At 44.8% G+C, this 19,973-nt stretch overlaps 1 protein-coding gene across 2 annotated transcripts in view; it reads right to left on the bottom strand.

The window, feature by feature from the left end:
- Positions 1-19,973, bottom strand: part of LOC146817301 (isoaspartyl peptidase/L-asparaginase-like) — a 1,382,729-nt gene that overhangs the window by 1,308,427 nt on the left and 54,329 nt on the right. The window contains exons 4-6 of one of the 2 annotated variants that reach the window (XM_085609197.1): positions 19,428-19,523; positions 19,139-19,243; positions 17,637-18,971 (exon numbers count right to left, since the gene is read on the bottom strand). In XM_085609197.1, coding sequence (XP_085465323.1) covers positions 18,286-18,971; positions 19,139-19,243; positions 19,428-19,512 — 876 coding nt within the window. In that variant the 5' untranslated portion in view covers positions 19,513-19,523 and the 3' untranslated portion in view covers positions 17,637-18,285. Of the gene's footprint in view, positions 18,972-19,138; positions 19,244-19,427; positions 19,524-19,973 lie in introns of those variants that run through there. The other variant, XR_014962527.1, reaches the window with a different exon arrangement.

Raw genomic sequence — 19,973 nt, 5'->3', positions numbered from 1 at the left:
AATACAACACAGGAACAAATTTCCAGTTAACACGAAATATTCGCAGTGTTCAGATGTTCTTTATTCCATGACGCAGTGCAACAATGTTCACAGCCAACGCGTTTCGCCCAAGCATGGGCTTTTTCAAGGCACGCAATAATAGCCGTAGATACACAAAATATGTTCCACAGGTGTCGTAGCAAAAGGTGTAGGTAGAATCAAAATGAAAAGTAGAGCGTAACTGCACAAAAGTCACAAAGTACATCCAGGATGAGATTTCGCAAGAAGTCCTAGTGGTATTAGGTTTCAAATAGTGTATTTCAGGTGTACCATCGGGGGGTCAGTAACGCCGTGTTTGCCGTCGTGTCGGAACGGCTACAAAACTGTGCAACCATGATCTATGACCAAAAGATTTATCCAGGTCTATATTTAGACAGAGACATAGGCTTCCGCCCACCTCATGGACAATGGAATCTTGACTTTACTGTATGATTTCATCCTACGTCTACATAAACCACGTAGGGGCATATTATCAATTGGCCGAGATAAAATTATCGCCGCTTTAGCGTCCGTTTTCGGGCGAAAAGCGGCGATAATTTTATCGCATTATCATCAAGGACACACTAGCACGTGATTCCTTGACTTAGCACCCATTTTCCACACGCCTCGCCTTGCATCGATAATGAGATGCAAAGGAGGCATGGCTGTGAGCACAACATGGGATAATATCACGAAGGCAGCTTTGCGATATTATCAACGAGGAGTAGCGATATTTGAAATCGCGTTAAGTATGCCTTAACGCAGGAATTTAACATCTGTTAAATTCCTGACTAAGGCATACCTAACATGGGGGCTGGATTGTGTGGCTAAGACCACAGCCCTATCATCAAGGATATCGCCGTTTTCCATGGAACATCGCTGGAAAACCAGCGATGTTCCATGGAAAACACCGCTATTGCTGGAATAATTATCGCCTTTGTACTATGCGTTGTTAATATAACTAGCATGGCGATAATTTCCAGCGATAGCCGGCGATAAAAATCCTCATGCTAAGAGCGGCCAGCGATAATTATCGCTGCCACTTGATAATATGGCCCAAAGTCCTTGGTGATATCTCTACAAATCTGGGCAGCCAACATGATCTATGAACAAAAAGATTTATCCTGGCCTAAATTTAGATAGAGACATAGGCTTCCACCCACCTCATGGGCAATGGATTCTTGACTTCACCACCACTAGAGGACCCACTAATACAAACAGGGAGAGGATCCACTGAACATTGGATGGTCTAATTTTATTCTGATTTGATTTTAATTTGCAATTGTATTACTGCAGATCATTTAAGATGTGACAAGTCACCAGCACACAGCGCCTTAGCACATGCTTTTTGTAGGCCTATCGCATATGACAGACATGTTGGGGTCTCTCCCTTTATATCTTACTACTCTAAACAGACCTCCTGGTGGGAGTTTCCCCACTCTCCCTAACATGGCAGGGCGCTGCCTGACCCCTACGGGCGACAACTACTACACCAATGTCTATCATCCTAATCTCTCCAAAACGGCCACTAAATGCTTCAAACACTCCATCCTGAAAAGTCACCGTGAGACCCTGGTCTCCGACCTGCGATTCAGCGTGGACAAGGGCACAGTCATTAATGACCTCATCTTCTACTCCAGAAAAACGTTTCTATGGCGTAAAGCCTTCTCGAACCTCCTTAAGGTTCACAAAGCCAGAAACATTCCATATGGCAATAAACGCATAATCACACCATCCCCAAACCTGCGTGCTGACCTCACCATCACTCTTTAAAAAAACGGCATCATCCTTATACAAGCTCCACCCAAAAATGTTTGGACTTCTTCACCCTCCTTAAAAAATGTGTGCACAGCCCTGCTCTGTCCACGCCCCCGCAACACCCCTCGACCAATCCGCCAAGGGTGCCTAGCCTCTCACAAACCTCCCATGCTAGGGATCACGTCACTGGTCGACCTAGACCCACTACCATGCCACCAGCGCATACTAACAGCTGCGTGCCTATACCACTGACCTCAGGCCTGTTAGCTCCCTCCTCTCCTATGGCTAGCGAAACTTCCCCTAGGACTCACGCCTCTAGCCGTCATAGCCCCTCTACCATGCTACCAGTACATGCCAACAGAAGCGTCCCCAAACCCATAACCTCCTTCCCTCCCATATGGTTATTGAAACTCCTGCAAGGGCTCACGACACTGGTTGTTTTAGCAGCACCAATAGGCTACCAGCTCACTCCATCAGAATCGCTCCCATACCATTGGCACCCTGCCAGCAAGCACTTCCCTCTTATAGGGATATTGATACTCCTCACCGCAGAGCCACCAAACTAACCCTGAGCATCCACAACTCCATTCTGGATCTAAAGAACCTCCTGCACCTCACTGAACTCTCTTTCTTGAATCTCAGGCTCTCACAGAACTCTACCCTCCCCCTTACTCCGAGCCTCTCCTTCACCCATTACCGCTATCCCTGAGACACCTGTGCCCCCGGAAGCAGCCGTGCCACCTCTCAGAGGAGGAAGTTCTGGCCCTCCTCCTTACCTACAATCCTACCCCTATCACGCCTAGCCCTCTAGACCTCACGGAGGAAGAAGTTGTAGCCCTCCTCTCTAGCTACGAATCTGCTCTGAAAACACTATGCCCTTCAGACCTGAGTGACAAACACCCTATCAGCACGGTTGCAGCCAACCCTAACAAATCAACTACCCTCTGCAACAGAGGAGTGGTCAATAGCAACCTAGTGCTAGTACCCATCTCTGCCCCTACCCACGACACACACTCTGACCCCCATCTATCCGGCCTCCTTATTAACTGCCGCTCAGCAGTAAAGCATGCCTCCGATGTTGACGATCTCATCCTGAGCCAAAAATTGGACTTAGCGATCTTGACTGAATCTTGGCTCAATGAATCCCCATCGCCCTGCCTAGACCTCTTAGTCCCGCCCAATTACAACATCGTAAGACTAGACAGGCAATCAAAAAAAAGGAGGAGGCATTGCCTGCATCTGTTCGTCTACCCTCCTTGTCACTGAACTTCTGGCTGATCCTACAGACTCCTGTGAATACCTTGCACTCTCCATTTGCAACAACAACACCCAACTGTGCAGACTACATATCCTTTACCACTTCCAGGCAAGAATGACACCTTAACTGACCACCTCATGGAAATCATCACAGCCAAGGCTTCCCCTAACTCTAATTACATTTTCCTTGGCGATTTCAACTTGCACTGGAAAGACCCTAAGGACCCTCAGGTCAATGCCATCAGAGACTTCCTGGCCGACCAAGTCCTTACCCAAGCCTGCGCACTCCCTACTCACTCGAAATGTGCCACTCTAGACTGGATCATAGCTAAGGAATCAGCGGTCAAACTTATCTCTATAGACCCATGTGATTGGTCTGACCACCACGCTATCTCCTTCCTTCTACCTGGCACCCACAAGACATGGACACCACAACCCGTAATCCCCAAACGATGGGTTAGTGACACCAATAACCTAGATCAGGAGAAATTGGCTGCGCGCTGTGAGACTGACCCCCCACCTCCCCCTCATCTCACCTTGGTCAACAGCCTCAAGGAACATTACTCCTCTACAATATCCGACATTCTCGATTACCTTGCTCCGCTAAAACTCAAAAGAACCCAGATCAAAGACAGGAATGCCTGGTTCAACGAATCCCTCAACAAGAAGAGGAGATCCCTTCAGCAGACAGAACGTAACTGGAAACAGCACCCGTCAGCAGCCCATCTAAAACTTCTCCGCCAGGCCAGAAATGCCTACAATAGGAAAATCCTCAACTCGAAAAAAGAATTCTTCAGAACAGAACTAGAGAATGCCAAGAATAGACCTCACAAGCTATTCGACTTGGTCATCAAACACCAATCCCACAAACTAGCAAAAACCTCCAAAGAAACCCCTAAATTGCTAATATCTTGCGAGGATCTCTTCTCCTTCTTCTGCAATAAAATCTCTTCCCTAGGAAACAATCCTAAATCCGCAACTTCCTCCCTATCTCCGTTGGTTCTACCTTATCTCTCTGCGCTGCCCTCCCAGACTTCACCCAAAAACCAAGCGCACTGGTCCAACTTTAAAGTCTATGACGAACACTCTGTCTCAAAAATTCTATCCTCCTTAAACCTGAACAATCACTTCAATGATCCTCTCCCCTTTAACTGCCTAGCCACCGCCTCTCAGGCTATCATCCCTTCCTGGACTGCAATAATCAACGCTTCCCTCCTACAGGGATCGATACCTGACTCTCTTAAAGCCGGCCAAGTCGCCCCCATCTTAAAAAAACCTACGCTGGATCCTAAGTGCCCTGACAACTATAGACCTATATACAATATCCCACTCCTAGCCAAAGTTCTGGAAAAACAGCAGCTGAGCCACACATCAGCAACTTCCACTTACGAGACGACTTCCATTCTGGGTTCAGGCCTGGACACAGCACTGAAACCACCCTCCTCCACATCGTGGATGATGCCCTCCAAGCCCTGGACCAAGGCAAAACCTGTCTCCTTATCCTCTTAGACCTATCCTCGGCTTTCGACCCGGTCAACCACGAAACACTCCTTGAACGCCTCAAACACAGGATGGGTTTGGATGGCACCGTTCTTGAATGATTTAGGCCCTTCCTCCAGAAGCGCTCACAGAGAGTCTTAGTTAACGGCAACCTATCCGCTCCCTCTCCGATCACGGTGGGAGTCCCTCAAGGCTCAACTCTGTCCCCTACCCTCTTCAATCTTTACTTTAAACCGCTCACAGAGGTGCTACGCTCCACCACAATCTCCTACCACATGTATGCCGACGACACACAGATCTACATTAAAATCTCTTCTCCCAAAGACATTCTCTCCCTGAATGAGGGCTTGAAGCTGACTGTTCACTGGCTCACCTCTAACCTGCTCAAACTTAACGCCAAAACAACTGAGTTTCTTCTTATCTCCCCACCCAAAACCAATCCAGACATCCAAGAATGGATCAAGGCTATCACAGCACTAAACTGCCCTGCTACCATTGTGGACTCTGCTAAATCCCTTCGAATAACTCTAGGTGGCAGCTTGAACATGCGTGACCATATCAACTCGTTGGCGAAAACTGCCAGATTTCACCAAAGTTACCTAAGAAACCTGAAACCCTTCCTCGACACTCCCGACCTAAAATCGGCAACCCAGGCACTAGTCATCTCCAGACTAGAATACGGATGTTCTACTCTCACAGGTCTATCCAAGAACTCTCTGGCCCCACTGAAAGCCTGCCTCAATGCCACTGCAAGACTCCTAAACTGGCTCAAAGAAATTCGACCACATCTCTCCTCACCTTAAAGCTCTGAACTCGCTTCCTGTCGAGGACAGAATCCAACTTAAGATGGCCTGCATTACTCACAAGGCTCCAATTCCCCTGCATTACTTGCCCAGAAACTCGTGAAATCCGGAGGAGCCAGAAACTCCCAGTTTGCCAGAGACTTTTTTCTCCAACCAGCTCGCTTCCGGAAAAAAAAAACTACAATCGGGCCTTCTCTGGGGCCACTCCAAGAATATGGAACTCTCTCCTGCCCGCCATCAGAAGACTGTCGTCTTTGGCACGCTTCAAAAAGGAGACCAACATTTTCCTTATGGCCAAATTCCTCGCCTAACGATCGCATTTTAATCTCCTCTACGACCTTGTTCATACCACCATTATGGCATTACCCTTGGCTTTTACAGTTGATACCTTCCCGGCCCTTCTGGGCATTCAACCCGGGAGCTGAGACTACTTATTTTCTTGTATAATGATTCTACCTGTTTTTATTCCAAATGTTTCCGGAATTTGAGACTGCTTGCTTTTCCGGTATAATGTACCTATCCCTTTGTATCCCATTGGTATCCTCCCCTGCTAAGTCCTTTGTATACCACGCGTCCATTCTGTAAATCACTCTGATATCCTCACGGGTCTGGTTCGCGCTCTATAAAACTTTAAGATAAAATAAATAACAATTAATAAACAATAATGCGTTTACGGAGGTTCTATGCTAAGTGTAATGTTACTAGTAGTTACTGGTTGTTTCCTCTAACTGTGATCTAACTGTGAGATAAGTTGCTGATGACAGTGGCCCGTTTGGCCCTGTAATGTATATAATCCCCTGTAAAGTAGTACCTAGTGCCAGGTGGCACAGGTATATATATGTGATTGAGTTCTAATCTGTATTATGAGTAATACAAAGGTTATTTTTTATATAACCTTGTGTGAAGTTTCTTTTGTGGTGTGCCTAGTGTGTCTCTGCTCTGTGTGTGTGTTGGGCAAACGCTTTACACATTGCCTTTGAGATAAGCCTGACTGCTCATGCCAAGCTACCAAGGGGGTGAGCAGGGGTTATCTTCAGTGAGTAACTCCCTTGCCCTGACTAGAGTGGTGGTTTCTGCCTGGCTTAGGTGCTTGCCCTAGCCAACCAGAAATTCCATTTCTAACTGTTCCTCTGACTTGTTTATGTGGATAGATAGCCATTAATTTAGATTTGTCAGTGTTTATTGCTAGCCCACTGGTAGTGTAGAACAAGTTGAATCTTTCTAACAATGGTTCCAAACCTTTAGGGGATTTTGACACCAGAAGGGTGTTGTCGGTAAATAATAAAGATGGGATCTTAACACCACATAAGTCCCGGGGAGGCATTTATTTACTCCATTAAGAATTCAGCACACCTATTAATAAAAAGTAGAAAAAGTGTTGGAGCAAGGACACACCCTTGGCCTACACCCTTGTTCCTAAGTACAGTGAAGCAATCACCATGGAGCTTAACTAAATCTATGGGGCTGGTGTCATGATCCCTCAATAATATTTAAAAAGGCTCTAAATGAGTTTATATTTTGCTTAAGGTATCAGGAACTGATTCAGTTTCTCCTCATCCCAGATAAATGCCCAACTCTTTAGGTTCAATGAAGGTCAGCATTGATTGCTCCCCTGTCCCTCTTTTGCCTTCTTATGAAATGTGACCACCCAAAAGATTAAACGTAATCAGTAGTACTGCCTGTACATGGTGGGATATTCAGAAATGTTTAAAGTTCATTCAATTTCATATACACACACTGAGGTATGGTATAACTTAGAGTTTGTAACACTTTAAATATAGTTGAACTCTATAACTCAGGATCTTGTTATCACACTAGCAGACTTGATAGATGAACAAAGTACTTTAAATAATGTTTGGGGTTAGTATCCAATGTAGGTCCCCAGATTACATTTCAATTCTGTAATCAAATTAAATTGTGAACTGGGAACTAGTAAAATATATGCCACTCCAATATATTCATCTGAATATTCTGAAAAGTTAATATCACAATATTATCAGAAAATTCAAGAGTGTAAAATGATTGGAGACCAAACATTGATGGAAGATCATGGAGCCAGGTGCGGCACTGGCCGCATCATTGATGTGGCCAGTACTCCATCCGCAAAAAATCCTAGCCGGTTACATTCAGCTAACACAGAAAACAGTTTCGACTGACAATCTAAAACTCTTATGTTACTTCTTTTAAACTAAACAAAATATCTACAGTGAACAAATATATATGTTCAAGATGCAAATCAGATCAAGCTAACCTTCTTCTAGTGTTTCTGGCATGTCCCTGTCTTACCAAGATTTGGCAAGGGACTTCTGAAAAACAAGATAGATATACGTTTAGAATGAAATAATGCACCATTACTGTTTGCCCTGAATATTGAGCGTTAGTGGTATTTTCTTAACATCTACATTTCAATAATGTAAGCGACCGCAGTTATAAAGTTTATTGCAGCTAGACAGTTGGAAAACAGATAAGACCCATAAATTTGTGAGTTGGCCAACGAAAGTAAAACAGATTAAGTGGGTGGAAATAGCATTGGCAACATGGCATATTAAAGAAGAAGAATGTTGTTTGGCAGGAGATGTTGGATACATTTGCCAGAGACCAGGGAAAGGGAGCAAGAACATAAACGTATTTGGAGTCTTTGGTTACGTCTCTCCTCTCATACTGCTGTGGTCATCAACGGGTTATAGTTTGTGAGTCATTGCTTGGCATTTACAGGGGACAGTGCTCTGTCCAATACACATTAGAGAGACAGGTGGAGGTGATTCATATAATATAAGTGTTGACTGGTTTTCTGTTTAGCACTATTACAATACCCTTGAGGAATTAATGAGGATTTAAAAAAGTGGAAAAATACCCGAAGGTCTGAAATACAGTTTATCTTGGAGAAAAGTTTGAAGATGTGGTCATTTAAGTTCCATGCTTTCATTGTTTGCTCATCAGGAAAAATAGATGGGTCAGCACATGTGCCTTAATGCTAATGCCACAGATCTTAAAACAGATTTGAAGGAGTAGCAGAAGGGAGTGCAAAACCTGTAGTTAGAGTAATGCAATCAATTCATGAGAAGAAGACAGTGCAAGGGGAGAGGAGCCCTGAATGCATTTGAGTAGTATAGGAGAAAAAAAATGAAGGGTAAAGACTCCCTTAAATAACTGAGGGTTCTGTCATTAATCTCAATCCCGCTGTGCTTGTCAATATATCTGGGCACAATTCAGAATACTATTTGCTCACCAAAGTTTAATTTAGGTCCAGAATTTGTTTTTCCCTTCTGTATTTCACAAAATGTTAATTATATATGTATTTTTTGGGATGTAACAGTATACAACCTGGTCTAATTATTATGTCATAGTAAACATTTTTCCAGAGTTTTGGAACTGGCATTTTAGGCAAGGAGTGCCATGAAAATTTGGTGAACACCTAAGAACCAGTGAGTTTGTTATTATTCGCACAGTTACGCACTAATTGTATATTTAAGCAGTGGGAGCTTTTCCTTTTTCGATATAGAAATTCAGATCTGGATGGTGGACAAATTGCAATGCATGTTCCATCACTGCAGCCAATTACCGGAGGGGATTGTGCTACTCTGTAAAATGCAACTTTGGTGTCTAGTGGGCACCTGGTGCATGAAGAAACACAAGTGAGAGAATGTGGCCTAACAGTTAGGTGGTCAAGCTCGGAGCTGGGGAACCGGGTTTGAGTATCGGCAGGGGCGCCAAGCATTCTGTGATTCTGGGAAAATCAAATATTCACCCTGTGCCTAACAAAAATTAATGTGTTCATCTGTAATGTAGTTGGTGCTCATGTAAATTGTTATGATACCTTTGGGTTTAGTTTGTGCTATATAAAACTTCACAAACAATAAACAATGGAACTATTCATTTTTAACAACATGGCTGCAAGACAATTTTAAAAATACGAGATGGTGCTCCCAGTCAAATGCCTCTTGTATCAGCCACAATGGCTTGGGATCTCCCTGATGTCAAAGAATGCACACATCACAGCACTTTATCGTCTGAGGGAATTGCCTGGGGCCTATGTCTGTCTCTTTGTAATAAAGGCGTCATGTAATCCACTAATTCTAAAATAACACTCAGTGCTTAATTTGTTAAAAAATAAGTGTCAAAGCCCTAGTGATGAAGCCACTGCAGCTTACACTACACATTTCTCCTGCCAGTGCTGTCAATGACAGTACCAACAAAATTAATAAACATCACACTCCGGTAAGTGTGATGATACAGACTATTCCAGCACCCCAAAGCCATTAGAATTGCTTGGACACCTGGTATTAGCCATTTTAATGAATATTTAATTAATAATAAACTGTTGTTATGTTCATCTCTAAATTTGACAAATGGGGTCACCAAGTGACAGACTGTAATAAGTGCCAGTGTTGATAATTGAGTGCAGGTTCTGAGCACCAGAAACCATCAGCTCAACTTAAGCACTGATAACACAATCAGAGTAACCTGTACTTTGTATAAAAGTCCTTCTCTGTTTGGCCTAAGAGGGTGAGTTTGACCCTATAAATACTCCCTTGCCTGTTCCTTCTCCTCTGCACTGCAGCCAAAATGTGCCTCTGCCTCACCACAGCATACACCACAGCCATTGTGAGAAGAGACAAATCATTCTGGGACCCTTTTTTATAGTTTATGCCTGGTTACCACCTGCTTCTGTTAGTTTAATTAAGTTATAGACAGCAAGGGTCACACACTGCTTTTATGGAATATGTTGAGTAAAAGCCTGCAATTAGAGAGTTAATATTACCCTGTCCAGGTTCATTGCATAGCAATACTTTTCAGATACGTTGACAGATAGGAGGACGTTTATTTATTGAGGGTAATCAAAACCTTATCAATAAAATCACTGTATAATTATGAAGTCACCAACTATGTTTTATAAAATTGAAAAAAGAAAAACAGTCATCCTTAGTCCACTTATTAAACTAGAAAGCACATTAATTACAGGGCAGGCCAACACCTTAGAGCAAATTAGTATAGTGTTTTACTACCGTGTTACACTTGACTTATAACTGTACTTTGCTCCTAATTTATCAAAGTCAAAAAGTTACCTGCAAACTTCACACTTAGGCCTCTGTTACGAGTTTAACGATGTGGCCACGGGTCCGCACTAATGCCACACCACCAAGCCCATGGTCAGGTTGCCCGGCAAATTACAGGTTAAACTTGTGTCTGGCTGACTTTTTTGGACGTTGCCTTTAAAAACAGGAATCGCAATGGGAAGGCCAAAAACAGTTCCTGCACGGCATGGGCTCAAAGGTCCATGCCCTGAAGGAACTGGTGTGCATATACACAGGGAGGCACATGTTATTTCTCCTTGTGTGCATATACAGGGCATGAGGCTCAAGTGGGCCCCTATGTTTTTTCTACACCAGGGTTTTCATGGAGTACAAACCTCCACATGTAAACCCTGGTTGAGAGGAAACTCATAAAATGCAAGGCGACCACGGCCCTAGTCGTAATCAGGCAGTCGGGAAACCACCACTGCCATGCAGCCACATGTCTGGCAGCCCGTGGACTGCCGGACTTGTAATCTAGCCTGAAGGGACTATCGACAATCCCCTGTAATAAAAGAAAATTGCATGCAGCTTGCCCTGGATTTCAGTACATACAATGTAAATCGTTGCTTACAAAATTGGACCAACACATCTTTTTTGACTCATAACACAAGTGCAGGGATGCTCAAAACGTCTTGGTGGATATGCATGTGAGGCTAAATTTACAAACCTTTCATGCAACTGGCATTGTGCGAAAGGCAGAGAACACAAATGTGCCATTCTGCTCTCTCTCATAGCGCTGGTGCACTTCAGGAAGCCTAGCCCCAACACAGCCACCCTTGCACCACAGTAAATTACAAGAAGTATTGTTTTTGTGGGGGAAGGGGTACCTTCCTGCACAAAAACAATCACTCAAAGCAATTTCCCTTTTGTATGTGGGCTTTACAGAGCCACACAAGGTGGCGCGAATTGAACCTTGCATTTCTTCGTAAATATCTACTAGCATTTTGCAATGTGGCAGTGCCACAATAGGGGCGCATCACAACGCAAAATGTTAGTAAATCTGGCCCACAGAGTCTAAATACAACATCAAATGAGTTTGGAAGCAACACAACTTGTGAGGTTATTTTGAAAATAGTTCCTGATGCAGGGGTTGCCACTGAATTTGCAATATTCTGTGTTTTTATTGTGTTTTTTGATGATCTTGTACCTACACCAGACAGCACAGGAATATTTCATTTCTGAAGTAGCGGGCCGGCGGCTATGAAATCAGCAGGTCTTTAAAGCATGGGTATTATATTAGAAAGAAATTGTAATTACAGTACACTGTAAATTGTTCAAGCATTAAGAAATCATAATACTAAATGCAAGAGAAAGGACCTGCAGTAACAGAAACTGCGCAGATTACTCTGACAGTCTCAGCATGAGTAACCTACATTTTTACACAGACTTCAATTTTTTTCTCATTACCATGTCTTAAATAAATAGGAGTTCAGTCAGTGGTCTTACCAACTGCTGATTTCCACCTTCAAACTACGTTTGGATGCTGAAAAACCTTTAAACATTCCATGAAAAAAAAATTAAGCACAGTTTATGCAAAGAATGCAATTAGCATGTATTGTTGGTGTCTCAAAAAAATGAGGACGCATTTGAAAGGAAATAATAATTAGATTCAAGCTAAGCTTTTGTAAATTAAATTCGAACGTTCTCCAGAAAATCACAGTTAGAATGTATTTCATGTATTTTTTATTTTCATGGAAAGTTAGTGTAAGTACCAAGATTATATACTACAGTTCACAATATGTACATCAAAAAAGAGAGATAGGTCTGTAGGTAGGTCTGTAGAACCAAAAGAATAATAGGAGCATGCCATCTTCTCATATAAGCGTGATGGCTACATTGCTTGCAAAATGGCTTGTGGCTGACACCTGCTCGAATCTGGATATCACCTGTTCCCAGCAAAGACTGTGCAGCCTTCAGTTCCTCGGAGTTTGGAAAACTTTGAGGCAGATTTACAAGGCACTTGCGACGCATTTGCGCCACCGCTGAGTCACTTCTGTGACACAGCGGCGGCATAAAGCAAGCGCCATGCTGCGACAGATTTACAACATGATGCATTTAGGGAAATGCGTCACACTGTAAACCCCTACGCCACATTATACCTGCGTTAGGTATAATCTGGGCATACCGTCGCAGTGTGGGCGGTCCGTCGCAGGAAAGCCTCGGAAATGTGCCTGACTGAAATCTACAAGATTTCACTCAGTCACTTTTCCGACGCCGCTGTGTCAAAACCTTGCACGTGCTTGAAGCAGGCGTAAAGCGAGACGCACCATGTTGGAGATGGGCCGGATTGGAACAGTGCTGGAGTTGCGTCGTGCCCACAACACGACTCTAGCACTGCGCCAACCTTACGCCGGCAGATATGACAGCATTTGCCCATCCGTGCACCACGGCGCACCGCATTGTAAATGCAGCGCATCCATGGTGGCGCACGGGTAGTTTTGCGTGTTGCAAGTTTTCTGGCGCTTCCCTGCTGATTTGCAGAGATGCGCCAGACCTTGTAAATCTGCCCTTATGTTCATTTATTGAGGGCATTAGCACCACCTATTTATTAAAGTATTTAAATACAATAAAAGCGCTATATAAAGTGTTGTACAAACCAGTTACTGAATTTGATTCTCAAATATCGTTAACGTACAGTAAATTGGTAAAATACTTCAGTCGACTGTGAACCTTCGAACATACCTGCAATATTCGGATCCCAACTCCAACATGGCCGACATATCTTTTCAGAATGTTCATGTTAAGGACATTAATATGGTTGAGTTGAATAAATTAGCCCTTGTTATTCAAGTGACTAGAGATAGTGCACCTCGCATGGGTTTTTACATAAGCAATGATTTTATAACCAGTAATAACTTACACAAGTATTACACTTTCGTACCCTCCAACAAGTCTAAATAGTGTTTATGTCGAACAACTTTAATTGTGCTGAGCTGCATGAAAGGGAGAGAGAAGAATGGTGTCATATCTACTAAGATTTGGCACTTTTTATCTGTCCCCCTGCGCCAGCGCTCATTGAGCCTGCTTTGCGCCACATACCCACACATGCTCTGTAGCGCAAAGGAGTCTGCATCATGTCTAGCACAGGTCTTGAAATACAATGGGCCAGATGTATCAAGCCTTTTTGCATTGGCAAATGGGCAGATTCACAGAATTGCTTTTCCGATGTAGAAAACCCAATTTTGTGAATCGCAAATTGGGTTTGCAATTCGGTATTAGGAAGGGTCGTGTTTAGGGCATCCCTTACTAATACTGAATCGCATCGGTATGTATGAATGTTTGTGACCGCAGTTGTGGTTGCAAAACATTGTCATTTTACCACCTACTTCAAGTAGGTGGTAATCCATTCGCAAGTAGGTGGGACCCCTTCCCCTTTATGAATGTTTGTAAAACCATTTTTAAAAGCATTCATTGGTCAACTTGTCACTTTTCTTTTTGTAAAGCATCTCGTTTTCCTTGAAGGAAAACGGACTGCTTTACAAAAAAAAAGATTGCTTTAATTAAAAGCAATCACGGACATGGTGGTCTGCTGAGCTGTGGTTTTTGCGACTCCTATGGGTTGCAAATTGCGACCTAACTCAATATTATTCATGAGGTAGGACATTTGCGACCCCCTAAGAATCGTAAAAGGTGTATTATACAACTTCATACATTGTATTTTGTGATTTCCTAATGGCGAATCCTTGTGATTCGCAATTAGGGAATTGCAAAATGCTAGCTTCATACATTTGGCCCTCTGGGCCTTATGTTCAAAATAATTGCAAGTCACAAACCATTCGCAAACTGAATTGCACCTGCCAAAACCTTGTATCGGTATGGTTAAAATTGAATTTTTATGCACCTATTTTTGCGACCCAAATTAAATGTTTACTGATGTCAACATTTTCCAAATCACAAATAGGTAAGAAATTCGGTATTCGTATGTTCAAAGCATTTGCAATTTGTGATTAGTTGCAAAATGGGCTTTCTGCACTAGCAAACTACAGCAGGAACATTATCCAGCAGAAATGTCTGACAATTTTATTGTTGCCTGAAGACTGCTGGACACACAGGAACTGTGCAGCCGGTATGTTTAAACCAATAAGCCATTTCTTCACATAGTGCCCCCCACCCCAGAGCAGCTGCACTGGTCACACCACCCTAAAGCCAGCCCTTAATAGAAGAGCAGTATGATGCCCAGACCCACATTATTAAAAAAATGGTTGGGATCTCCAAGTGCCGTAATCTCTGAAAATGAACCGGAACACAAAATTCCATACAGGAAATGATTTACAGTAAGTGATAGACAGAAAATACATCACAGGAAGTTGTCGACAGCCATTTTGTGTTCATTCTGAGTCATCCTCTATCACAGATCAGATCCTCTGACATCCTGCTGCTCTCATCTTACTTATTTTCCCCAAAATGGCTGAAGGTTATGAGAAGAGAGCACCCCCTTTCACTGAAAGGGAATTAGACATCTTAGCTGAGGGGTTGCTGTCCAAATATCCTCAGCTATATGGGGACCCAGAACACCAGCTGAGCAATGCAGCCTAGGCCAGGCAATGGGCCAACATCGGGGAGCGCTGCAATGCAGTGGGAGTCCACACCAGGAGTGCTCTGGCATGCCGCAAGCGCTGGGAGGACCTAAAACGCTGGTCCCGGCACAAGGCTGAGCAGCTGGTGGGCCAGTCTTCCCAGCACCATGTGCATCGTCCTCGCCTCTCCTCACTGTACAGGAGGATCCTGCGAGCAGCTTGGCCGATCCTCCATGCTCAGCTGGAGGAGCATGAGCAGCAGGACCTGGTAAGAGCATCATATGCAATATGTGTCTGGGAGTATGATATGAAAGACAGTGCTGTACCATTGTGTGTCCCATGCCCCCATTCACCCTATTCCGTGTTCATGCAGCAGTCATCAAGAATAAAAAGGCGCACTGTGGCATATGGACTGTACAGGGCAGAGTGCATTTTGGGAGTTGTAGTTTCTTCATGACAACTGGGTAAATGAGCCACACTTGACCATATTTTTTTTAATTTGCTCTGCCAGCACCACTACCAGTGAACCAAGGGTATCATGACTGATGTGTGCATTGGATGAGCAATGGTACAGACACTGTCAGTGTGTGCATGGCAGGCCAAAGGCTATTGGATGCTGTGCATTGCATTGCATTTGATGAGTTTGGGTTTTAATTGAGACAGATCATCATGTGCCATGGAGGCAAGACAGACTCCGAGATCCCTGCCTCACTCATAACTGTTCCTAAATTTGCTAAGTGTGTCCACTGACACACGTCTTACCCTTAGTGGCTTGTATGACATTTCACATGTACAGGTAGCTGTCACAACGACCCACCACTGGTCACTGGTGTACTGCACTACCTCATCAGTCACCAAAGCCAATATGTGGCACTGGATTGTCAGATTTTGTGAGGGGACACCAAAAGGCTAGACTCACAATGTAGCAAAACAAATAGCCCAGACCCTATGTGCATGTGTGAGCCACATTCAGCAGTTGTCTTGTCCTACACAATGCTACACAGCAGATGACATTTGTCCAGGCGTAAAAGAGCTGCGACTACATATCAATGGCCAATTTTGATTAAATCTGGACTCTCTGTTCTCCCTTGGTGGACTGGTTTTGGAACCTGCACATGTAGCAGTGACTGGACAGACATATCACAGGAAAGCCAAAGTTGAGGATTGGCCAATACAGTTGTGTAAGCCACAGATATTCACGTGAGATGTCCATGGCCGACTCAACACAGGAGATTACAGTGAACATACACGTAATGTAAGCTCATAAACACTGACAACTGTGTAGTGTGATCAGAGGAAAACAAAGTCTGACCTTGGCTCATCTATGTATGTGTCTTGTCCAGAATAAAACAACCACTACATCATTATTTTGCTTACATTTCAGCGGGTACAGCTGGCCAAATGCCCGAACAGCAGGACCAGGTCTGGAGCGGAAGGCCATCAGTGCGCTGGCGGCAACGACCTCTTTCGACCAGTGTGGAAGAGAATGAGGAGGGACCCTCAACATCTGGAGGCAAGGGGATTGCGCCCACCCGGACTGACAAGGAACACAAATCTGGAGCTACAGCCCGGGTGGAGGCTGTGGACATTGACGTGGGGGGGAGAACCCAACACCTCAGACCATGGGGTTGTGGAGAGCTACTCTTCCCCAGACTATTCACCTGTGGGTTCGGTCGAGGTGTCCTCGGGGCAGGCTAATACACAACCTGGGCCTGCCATCAGCCCCTCCCTATCTCCAGAGGCCCCCATTCCATCAGGGACTCCAGCTGCATCCCCTGCAACCAGTCCCCCTCATCGTAGCTGCCTGCTCGACCACAACATCGGCTCTGGGCCTGAGGCACCACATCCCTCCTCTTCCACCCAGGCCCCTCCCTGTGTTGTTCCTCCTGTGGCTGTCCCAGAGGACTTGAGGTCGATGTGTGAGGGACTAGTCCACTCGCATCATGCTGCAAGTGTGTTTGGAGATACGCATGATGCGAGCGGAGATTGTCGGAGCTCTGGCCACCCTCACCACCAGCGTCAATTCACTGGCCACAGCCATGTCGTCTGTTGTTTCCCAACTCCCTTCCCATACCCCCGTTAATGTCTCCCCCTGTCGGTTGGCCCACACTGTTTGCCCCTGTACCCCTCGTGTGTCCCGAACCCATGTGGTGCCCATTCCTGCACCGGCTAGGCGTGTACCTGCATCAGACTCGGAGGATCTGGACATTGTGGTAGTAGAGGATGACAAGAAGGACACCTGACTTTTTGACTGATACATCTTTGTGGACAAAAAATTATATTCCCCTTGTAAATAGACTGGTTTCCCTGATGGTCCCTGATGTTTTATATTTTTGTTGCCCCACCCCAATCCAAGTTCCCCTCTCCATCTGTATTAAGATCATCATTTGTTTTCCTTTCTCCCTCCATCTGTATTAAGATCATCATTTGTTTTCCTTTCTCCCTTCCAAACGGAAGGTTGTTCTTATAATCATACATAAATATTTTTGAGGAATCCTACTTACTTTAACTTGTTTGACTTCATTGTGAATGTCTGGTGCAGAAAATGGACACTTATATGGTGAGTCTTCTGCTATGCACATTATGGCGTGTTGCAATGATGGGTTACACTTGTAATTGTGTCACACACACACATGCCTCCTCACATCTCCAGGCCACCTACATCGTTATACAGGACATGAGACACAACAGATTCTTACTTGGGAAGATCTTTACTTTTTCTGTACACATATTCACAGTGGTCAATTTGTTTTTGGGATTTTGTCAATGGCGAGCGTTCTTGCAACATTGCAATTTTGAAGGTGATGATCGCTGTGAGGGATCAGGTCTGGCTGGTTGCCTACGTGTATGTGGGTGTTGTCCATGTGCCTGTACAGGGTTTGCTGGTGGTTGTGCAGGTGGTGGAGTGCCTGTACAGGGGTTGCTGGTGGTTGTGCAGGTGGTGGGGGTGCCTGTACAGGGGTTGCTGTTGGTTGTGCAGGTGGTTGGGGTAACTGTACAAGGGTTGCTGGTGGTTGTGCAGGTGGTGGGAGTGCCTGTTCAGGGCATCGGTGTGGATGTGTACCTTTGCTGTGGTCCTGGGCATTTAGTGGTACAGGTGTGTGGATATGCTGTCCTGCAGGCAGATATGATGGCTCCCCTCCCTGCATTGACGTTGAAGGGAGACTTTGGATCACTTTCAGCCTGCCCTCCATCATCTTCATGGCCAAGGCATGGTGTCATGCACTCTCTTCCCTTTGGATGGATATCATGTCTCTCATATTCCTAGACATGTCCTGCCAAGCTCTATCCATCCTATCCAAAACATGGCTCAGTCTGTCCACCACCTGGGGGAATTGGACCATGTCCTGCAGGGCATCAGACATGTCTGACAGGGTAGCACCTATGGCATGAATGTCCTGCCTCAAATCTGTCTGCTGTTGGAAGAAGTACAGCTCCCACTGGCCACCATATGCAGGTGCAGGCCCTCTCTGCAGGTCTCTGCCATGGATGGGACCAGCAGGTCCAATAGCAGGGGGGATATGGCAGGTGGAAGCCTGTGGGCAGGAGAATGGTGCCCAGAGGATACCTGCACCACAACAGGGTTGGTACTTCCCCCAGATGGTGGAGAGGATGCCAGAGATACACTATAGAGGTAAGAGCATGTAGGAGAACCACCATGTTGGTCCTGGATGTGAGGGCTGTGAGGGAGTGATGTCTGGGTTGGGCAGCATGAGGGCTGTGGCTGGTTAGATCTATGCTGGGGACAGGCAATTGTTTGTTTTGGAGGAGGCTGACGAATGTTGCTGGGCGGAGGATGTGATACCATGAATGATTTTGCCAATGTGGTAGATTGCTGTTAATGGCATCCGAATTGTCATCCCCGGAGTGGATGGACATAGAGTTGCCATCATCTTCCAAGTCTTTGTCCTCAGTAACTGCCTCCTCCTCTTGCGCAGTACTTGCTGCCGATATTACTGCCTGAAGGATCAGTGGATTCTCCCCTCTGATTTCCCGTTGGCCCACACTGGTTGTAGGTCCGCCATCCTCATCCTCTTCATCCCCTGGAACACAGAGGTTGCAAACGTGTTGGTGATTGACCTGGTATTACATGTGGTTAACTGTACTTAGCATAATCAGATGAGGATCATGTGACCTGGTTAGGGTACCTACACGAATGACAGCTCACTTAGGTGTTTCACGGAGATTTACAAAATACAAGCAAACTCACCAGCTCCAGCCACAACTCTCTGTCCCTTTGCGATCCCCCCTGATATCAACTGCTGAACCTGTCTGCTCCTTGATGTCATTGACATAGTAGTCCCCAATCCTGCAGCTGTAGAGGGAAGTGACAACATTCTCAATGATCTGTATTACTAATTGACAAACAGGCACATGTGACACTCATAATATGTATGTCACTTTGTAAACAACAACTGCTGATTCCATACAGAATGGGATCTTGATCTCTGTCATAGTTTAGTAATCTAAGCTAGTGACACACTTTATGCCAGAATTACCTGATGGACAGGTGTGAGAGGGTTTCACTGCTGCAGCCAGGATGTCATGCATTTCCCGGGATGGTGTATGCTTCACTGGTGTCATCCTGTCAGCAGCTGTGATGAGACATACATGTCCATATTTCAGTACAACGGATGGTAGCTATGAGCTAACATACCATTCTTAATAACCATTGACCAGATAATCCAGGACAATGTGCAGCATGTTTCCCTCATGGACTTTGCATGTGGGCCCCTGCTCACATGCAGCAGCTGCCAGCCGTTAGCTCTACACAGCACTGACATCAATGAGATGACACATCAACAGACAAACTTGTATGAAAAGGTTACTGATATTTCAAGGAAGGGGATAAATAAACGGACTCCTCCGCACTGATTTCCCCTTCACCATTAAGACCAACTGGTTTCATGAGTGTAATGTTGTCTGTTGACAAGTCAAATGGTGTTCATGTGTGAGATGTGCAATAGTCAGGTACATAATGTGGTTCATTTGTGCTTTCCTACTCAAGAAGTCACAAAGCTCATTTCTGACTGAGAGAACACAGA

This window comes from Triturus cristatus, chromosome 6 (assembly GCF_964204655.1).
Source record: "Triturus cristatus chromosome 6, aTriCri1.1, whole genome shotgun sequence".
In the NCBI taxonomy this organism is placed as follows: Eukaryota; Metazoa; Chordata; class Amphibia; order Caudata; family Salamandridae; genus Triturus; species Triturus cristatus.
Note: the sequence above shows the minus strand (reverse complement) of the source record. Positions and strands in the feature narration are given on the sequence as shown.